Genomic DNA, 8,760 nt, shown 5'->3' with positions numbered 1-8,760 from the left:
ATGAGACGAAAGCACACGAGACTCCTAGATGATCAACAAAGTAGTATCTTATATGATACAATCGAAGTATTTCAATAATGGAATGATACCTCAATCATATCTAAGATTCTCCGGGGATACTAGAGCAACATCTGAAACAAGAGTCAATGAGATTCTTTGAGTTCACAAAGCAATATCTTATATGATATAATCAAGATGTTTCAATAATGGAATGATACCTCAATCATATCTTAAGATTCTCTGAGGATACTTTACAAAATAAAAGCTTATGAGACTCCCTGAGGATCAACGAAGCAATATCTTATATAAACGAAGTATTCCAATAATGGAATGATACCTCAATCGTATCTAAGGTTCTCTGAGGATACTAGAGAAGTATCTCAAACAAAACTCAATGAGACTCTTTGAATCCATGAAGCAGTATCTTGTATGATATAATTGAGATATTCTAATAATAGAATGATACCTTAATCGTATCTAAGATTCTCCGAGGATACTAAAGCAGTATCTCAAATGCGTATCTGTTGGGGAAAATAATTCCGAAAAGACTCCTTTTGGAGGAGGTTTACTGGAAAATCTCTGCAGGGGAAAAGCTCATAAGAGACTTTTTTAGGGCAACCTCTTCTTGGGGAGTAGAGTAGAGTAAAAGCTGGAGAATATCATTATCAACACAAAGTTGAAGAACGACTTGCTGAGAAATAATTCCATGAGCACATGCGGGGTAAGAAATCACTTAGAGAAGTACCGCCAACTTGATTGAGGATTGTCCTGGATACTATGATTGACCTTGGATCCTGAATTATGTCATGTCTGTTATGATGTTTCATATGGAATTCCACTTTGGATGGAAGTACCATGCATGGAGTGATGCATGAAGATGCGTGTATGGATGCAATTGGTGGGGATTTTTTAGATGCATGTAGAATTGTTAATAATTTTGTTCATCTTTGATAAAGCTTTCCGTCTCGGCGGGAATGCTATGCATAAGTATGCTAATGATTGATATGATTGTGTTTTTGACATTTCCTGTTTCAGAGGGAAAGTTATGCATGAAGTAATGTTTATGATGCATGTGGGAATGCAACTGGGTACTTAGATTTTTTTGTAGGGTTTTATTTTTGTCTCCAATGAGAGATAGTTGGGGAATATCATCATCAAAGGGTTGATGGAAGATAGAATTTTTCATCGTCAAAGAGTTGACGGAAAAGACTTCACTATGGAGTGACATCATCAAAGGGTTGATGGAAAAGGATCAATTAGGGAATATCATCATCAAAGGGTTGATGGCATCATCAAAGGGTTAATGGCATCATCAAAGGGTTTATGGGAAAGGATTTGTCATAGTCAAAGGGTTAACAAAAAGAACTTCACTATGGAGTGACATCATCAAAGGGTTGACGAAAATGAATATCATCATCAAAGGGTTGATGAAAAAACAACAACTTAGGTAATATCATCATCAAAGGGTTGACGTGAAGGCTTTATATAGGTAATATCATCGTCAAAGGGTTGACAAAAATAACTTCACTAAGGAGTGACATCGTCAAAGGGTTGACGAAAGAAGATCAATTTAGGTAATATCATCATCAAAGGATTGCCGAAAGAGAAACATTTTGGAATATCGTCATCAAAGAGTTGATGGAAAGGACTATAAAAGATATATCATCATCAAAGAGTTAATGGAAAATAACTTGTCATCGCCAAAGGGTTGATGGAGATAACTTCACTATGGAGTAACATCGTTAAAGAGTTGGTGGAAAGGACTATTTTGGGGGTATCATCATCAAAGTGTTGATGAAAATAAATGTGTTATGTATGCATGTGGTGCATGTTAATGAAAACTTCTCGTTTCGGAAAGAAAGCTTTTTTTGATATGAAACTTCCTATCTCAACAGTAAAGTTACGCATGTATGTCATATGCAATGCATGTGGGAATGCATGCATGTTGTTGAGTTTTTGGACTGGTCTCCCTTTTTCGAAGGTGAGATCTTTTATGGGTACCAATGTTGATTGGATTTGAGTTTTATGAAGATGCCGCCAAGGTGGACTATAATTAGATGCCAATATGGTTTGGACTTTGGTTTTGGAGATGCCAATAGAGATTAGACTTTTGGTTAGTGAAAGGATTTGACTTCCCAACACTCGGTCTTTGGTGATGTGATGATCAGAAGATAGATGTGGATGCTCTTGGTGCCCTAATTTTGATGCCTTGCTAATAAGTTGTGTAATTGTTCCTGAGAGAACCTCAATTTATTTTCCATATATGCCATGATGGCTTGGAAATTATTTTATGAGCATAACGTCATAATAAATGCATGATGATTATGCTTTTGCCCCCACCCTAGGGCTTCTTGAAAGTATGAAGGGAACCCACCCTTTTGCCACACGTCTACCCAGTCTGTAGGGTCTTTGAAGGAATTCTTTTTGAAAGGAAACCTTGGGAACAATGATACCATGGCATGGTATGAACCAAATTTTCCCCAGTGCATGAACCTTGCAGTGGTTTTCCCCTGATTGATCTTTTAAAGGACTTGCCCTAAACGGACTGAATATTAAAAAATGATTTGCCTTCTTGATCAACTGACATTTGGAGATTTGTCTTTCAGTCTAACCAGTTCTTTGGTTAACATAGTCAATGAATGAAATGCCCCTAATCCATAAGGTTAGTGGGTGGTCTTGATTCGGTTCAACCTCGACGAATGATCAAGTTCCTCTTTGATTGCCTCTTGGAATTTCCTTGATGCTAAGTATTGACTTGCAGTTAAAATTGTTCATTCAATCAATGGTAACTTCAATACAACATTCATGCAAGTTTTGAAAAAAATATTTATTGGAATGATGTGATAGTGTGTGATGAGTGGGCCACTAGTCCAAATGCAGTGCTAATTTAGCTAGTGTGAAAGATATAATGATAATATGATGCCAATACAGGTGATTAGAAAATATTTAGGAGTCAGTTTACACAACCTTGATGTAGTATGCTTTTAGAATAAACTCTGCTTCAATTAGGTCTTTTAAGGGTTGTAACATGGTCTGGTTCACGGTTTATTTGAAATAAAGGATATAAGGCTCAAAATTTAATTTAACCCACCTCTTATTCATGATGATCTCCAGTCCTACATTCAGTTAATTCAATGCACACATCCGCCCTTCAAGAGAGTTTGACGGTGTAAGATTGAGAATGATTCAAGGTTCACTTGAAATGGAAGTCACCTTATTTTGTCTTTGTCGTGGATATCGATGGCCCTTTAATTTTGATATGGTGGTCACTGAATCTTGTTTTTATTTTACTGAGGATTTAAAGACCTTTTTTGATAGATTTTTCTTACTTTTATCCCTAATTTTTTCCTGGACCGCTTTTCAAAGCATTCAGTCCACCGAGTTTGCCCTAATTTTTGTCTAAGTATCCTCATTGGGTGTTCGGCTTAACGGGATTTTTCTTCTTCTTTCTTTTTTGCTGAAGGCTTGTGACTGCCAAGTCATTGGTCATTGAAGAACAACCGACATAACTTTCAGATTTTGCATGGTACCTTTGATACTTAAGGTTGGCACGAAGAATGGCATGTGGTTGATCCCTGTAACGCCCCTAATTTATTTAATTGTTTTTATTTAATTATAGCATTTTATGAATTATTTGATAATTTATTTATGTGATGTTGGTGTATTTTTTGAGTCTTTTATGAAGTTTTAGAGTATTCTAGGGTATTTTAATAATTTAATAATTATTAAAATATTTGGTTAAAAGAGGTATATTTTATTTAATTAAATAAAATAACGATAATAATTATTTGAGGTTTATAGCAATAATTATTTAATTATTTAAATATAGGGTGACAACTTATGTTAAAAATATATTTTCCTTTTAAAATCAAATAAATATTTTATTTAAATATTAAAGGTGTGACGCTTAATTGAATAATTATTTAATTTAAGATTTATTTTATTTTATTTATCAATAAGGAGAGTAGGACTATTAGGAAAAAAATTAAGGTTTGACGCATATCGCTAAACGGCGCATCTGAGTCTGGGGAGACCATTTTGGAAGCGATCCTGAAAAAACCGTTTGGAGAGGGAGGAACATCAAGACCTTGAAAGCTCAATCGATAAGGTAAGGGGAGATTGCTTACTATAGGATGGATTTTAGGCAGAAGAATGATGAGGGTTCCCTTACCATCTCATTAACGCCATGTTATTGTTATTTTTCATCTATATGAAATGTATCAAATCAAAATATAAGTATTTTATTATACTTATTTGGTCTGGCCATATGGGGTTTGGCCCAACCCCTGGTTTTTGGTTTTAGAGAATCTGTTTTATATTAAAATATTGGTTTTTGGGAGTCGATCGTTGTTACGATCTGTGCCCAAATGGGATAATCCCATTTGGTCACTTTTGATAATGGATGTGGTTATCAATATAATTTTTGGATGGATAAAATTATTTTTGGTGATTGGTTAATAAAATTAAATTTTGATGTTAAATTACAGTATGATATGAAATTGCATATTGGTGATAAACCTTTTTGGTCAATTCTATAGGATAATATCTCACAATTGTTTATAGGGATAATCCCATTTGGTCACTCTTTGTTTTTTTTATGGTTCTGTTAACCATAACCTCTTTTGGGGAAAATCTAAAAACTCTAAAATTTGGAAACTTATTATTGGGAACGGTATGATGTAAGAATTCGACATTGGGAGGCGGAAACTTGGAAAATTTGAGGTAGGAAGGCTGATTGCACGTATCGAAGGAGAAGTCGCGCTTCAGCAGAATTTTGCGTAAGTTTAGCGTCCGATGTCAGAATACCTCATATTACATATTTTCGAAAAAAGGGAATCCTCCTAGAAATCAAACTCACTATAAACAGTGACTATTCAGTTTTTAAGCCATTTAAGCTCATTTAAGTTCCGAAAAAGCATTTTACTATTTTCTGAAATTTTAGCAATTTATGTTTTATTTGTTTTATTTTATTTTATTTATTTATTTTCTTTATGAATAAAACCCATAAGACTCATTCGAGTTTCTTTATTTTATGTATTTAAAGACTTTTGGCAATGCCATAAGGATTAACCTTTTGATTATAATAAATTTCAAAGTTTTGTATAATCTGTATGGTGAAATAATAATTTTTTAAACTATATTCAAAACTAACAAAATATTTGTTCTTAGTTGAAATTGTGATAAAATAGTCCTAAAGTAATTAAATATACCTTTTATAAAATATTATAAAAATATTAGTATATTTAACTCACTTTTAGAAATATAATTAACTAAATAATTTTGGGTGTAAGAAAAATGAATATATTGTTTAATAAACACAATTCTAGGTGATTTGAATTTGGGAGATCCTTATTGGACAATCTGTGGTTCGTGAATGAAACTTGTTTTGGTGATATCCTTTGGGATAATTTAGGTGTTTATAAGTATTATTATTATACATAATTTTGGTGAATTATGATGTTTGTCCATGACATGCATATTCATGATTCATATTACCATGCATTCATGTATTTTTGAGTTTAGGTGGGACTTCGGTCAATTTTGGTGGCTTCAGATCCATTAGTGGGGATCGTTGGTCTTGGTGGAAAAGACCATGTGCGAGTCTCAGATCCATTGGTGGGGATCGTTGGTCTAGGTGGGAAGGACCAGAGACTAGTGGAATAAAATCATTCACATTCCTCTAATTCCACAATATATTTTTGGTACCACATGCATAAAGGTGATGGAGTTGGTGGATCATATCATTTCATTTTATTATGAAGGACCAGAGACCATGGGCGAATCTCAGATCCATTGGTGGGATATATATATATATATATATATATATATATATAATATATATATTATATATATATATATATATATATATATATATATATATATATATCATTTATGTATGATTGTTATATTTCTTTAATGTCATTTTGTTGTTGAAATCACACTATTACTATATGTAAGTATATTCCCATCCCTTTCTTGTTTGTTGGTTTTGTGGTGTGCTTTACACACACCACCACACACACACACACACATATATATATATATATATATATATATATATATATATATATATATATATATATATATATATATATATATATAGATATTATAATATATATATAATATATATATATATATATATATATATATATATATAGATATATATATATATATATCATTTATGTATGATTGTTATATTTCTTTAACTAGTAAAGGACCCGTGCGTTCGCACGGGTCGCGCAAGTGCAATAATTTATTTTAAAAAAATTAAAATATAATTTTTTTTTGTTTATATATATATTATGTATGTATATATAATATAAGATATATATATATATATATATATATATAATATATATATATATAATATATATATATATATATATATATATATAATATATATATATATATATATATATATATATATATAATATATATATATATATATATATATATATATAATATATATATATATATATATATATATATATATATATATATATATATATATATATATCTATATGTATGGTTGGATCAATGTACACAAATTTATTGCATAAGAGTTTTTTTTAATGTAATGGATGTTAAATGATCAATAATGGGTTCAAAAAATTTCCACAAATAACTTTTTCCAGTTTGGGACATAATAAAGTAAAACATTATTAATTATAGTAATATAATTTGCTTAATTTTTTTGTATACTATATTAAGGAAATAATCAAAAAATATAATACAAAAATATTTTTATAATTTATTGGTATATTGATATATAATAAACATTCCATTGTTAATGTTATGAATAAATATTCCATTTATCATTGAGATTTTGGACATAAGAAATAAAAATATATTTATTTAGTAATGGATGAAATTTTCCAATCTGTTACTAATTTGAGGTATAAAAGCGCAAATATTAACCTTCATAATAAATGATTATTTAACCAAAATACATAAACCATGTAAAAGAAATACCAGAACCTCATTTGTTTTAAAATATAGTAATGAATACTACCAAATATTGAAATTAATTGCAATTGATACAGTAAGGTTTAATGCAACAAAAGATATTGAAACAAAAGGTTCACAATTTTAGTTAAAATTGTGAGAATTAAGTCCAGCAACAAAAATGATTTAACTTCGTACAATTCTTTGGTCCTTAAAAAACTGAGTTTATACAAAACTTGCCCGCAACCTTTTAGGAAGTGATGATTCATTACCCTGTAAAAAACAATTACATCCATATAAACAAATGTTAAAACATAATGTATATTTTATACAACTCATTCAATAAAATTATAATAATAAACAACGACATTTGTTGATATAATATAACTAATGAAAAACTTACGTTCTATAAGTTTTCAAAAACTTCTTTGAACACGACGTTTGTTGTAGAATTCAATGGATGGTTATCCTTGTCATGGATTAATATCTTAAGCCCTTTTTTTGCTTTTGATCCTTGATATTGCAACATATAGTTGACCATGACTAAATACACTTCTAGGCAAATACAATCCAACATAATCCAATGACTGACCTTGAGATTTGTTAATTGTCATAGCATAACATATAGTTATGGGAAATTGCCTTCTAGTCATTTTGAATGGCCACGGAGATTGTGTTGGAGTCATATCCATTCTTGGAATATAGATAACCCCTCCAATATTCTTTCCAGATATAATCTTTGCCTTGATAACGTGGTTTGCCAATCTTGTAACTATAAGCCTTGTTCCATTGCAGAGACCTTCAGGTTGATCAATGTTTCGAAGCAACATAATAGGGGTCCCAATCTTCAATTTAATCTTGTGGTTAGGTAGACCGGAAGTTGTAAGTGTATTCAAAAATTCCGGGGTCAAAACATCAAAAGCTTCATTTCCTTCACCGTCAAAAGTGTCTACAAAATCTGAACTTAAATATTCCTTTTCTTCACCTTTGGGAATTTTTTTGAAATTTTATTATTATAAATCTATGTTAGTACATATAAATATATGAATGTATCTATAAATATGTTTACAATGGATAACGCATACCTGGTATGAATCCCAAAACGTATTGATTTATGATGTCAACCGTTTCAATTGTTCCTGCCAATATAGCTCTTGATTGCAAAAATTCTGGATTCTTGTAATTGTTAAGAAAATTCGGATATGTTTCACTAACAATGGCTTCTAGTGGATCATCATAGTTAGAAATTAAGAAATCATTTGGAATAAGAATATTCGTGTAACCATTGTTAGGTTCTTCCAATTTCCCATCGCCAACTTTTAATATCCAATTAGAAAACAATTCTAATTCAGATGTACTGGAAGTATTGCCGACTTGTTGGAGTCGCATGTTCTTTGTAAGCTTCAGCACAACACAATGATCCCAGATGTATGATGAATTTATTGTAGAATGTATTATATCTGAACGGCTGCCCCTTGGTACAACTGGTAATATTTGCCGAAAATCTCCACCAAATACAATTACTTTCCCTTTGAATAATTTGTCAGAACAATTGGAACGCCCCATTATGTCTTTAAGGGTTTTATCAAATGCTTCAAAACAAAATCTGTGTGCCATTGGAGCTTCATCCCAAATTATCAACTTTGCCATTTTTAGTAGCTCTGCACGATCACTATCTTTGTCGATATTACATGTAGAAGACTCCATTGTAGGTATTGGAATCTTGAACATTGAATGAGCCGTTCGACCTCCTGGAAGTAGTAGTGAAGCTATGCCCGATGAAGCAACAGTTAAACAAATTTGTTTCTTTGATCC

The 8,760-nt window shown here is 31.1% G+C and overlaps 1 protein-coding gene across 1 annotated transcript; it reads right to left on the bottom strand.

Moving 5' to 3' along the window:
* Positions 1-7,433: 7,433 nt before the first annotated feature.
* Positions 7,434-8,652, bottom strand: LOC127131769 (uncharacterized). Its single transcript, XM_051060682.1, has 2 exons — positions 8,031-8,652; positions 7,434-7,930 (listed from the first exon to the last, which is right to left on the bottom strand). Exons 1-2 carry the CDS (start codon positions 8,650-8,652, stop codon positions 7,434-7,436), a joined length of 1,119 nt encoding a protein of 372 aa, XP_050916639.1.
* Between the last annotated feature and the right edge of the window lie 108 nt (positions 8,653-8,760).

The sequence above is a fragment of the Lathyrus oleraceus genome, chromosome 3 (genome assembly GCF_024323335.1).
Source record: "Lathyrus oleraceus cultivar Zhongwan6 chromosome 3, CAAS_Psat_ZW6_1.0, whole genome shotgun sequence".
Classification (NCBI taxonomy): domain Eukaryota; kingdom Viridiplantae; phylum Streptophyta; class Magnoliopsida; order Fabales; family Fabaceae; genus Lathyrus; species Lathyrus oleraceus.
The sequence above is the reverse complement of the archived record's forward strand: the minus strand, read 5'-3'. Positions and strand labels throughout refer to the sequence as shown.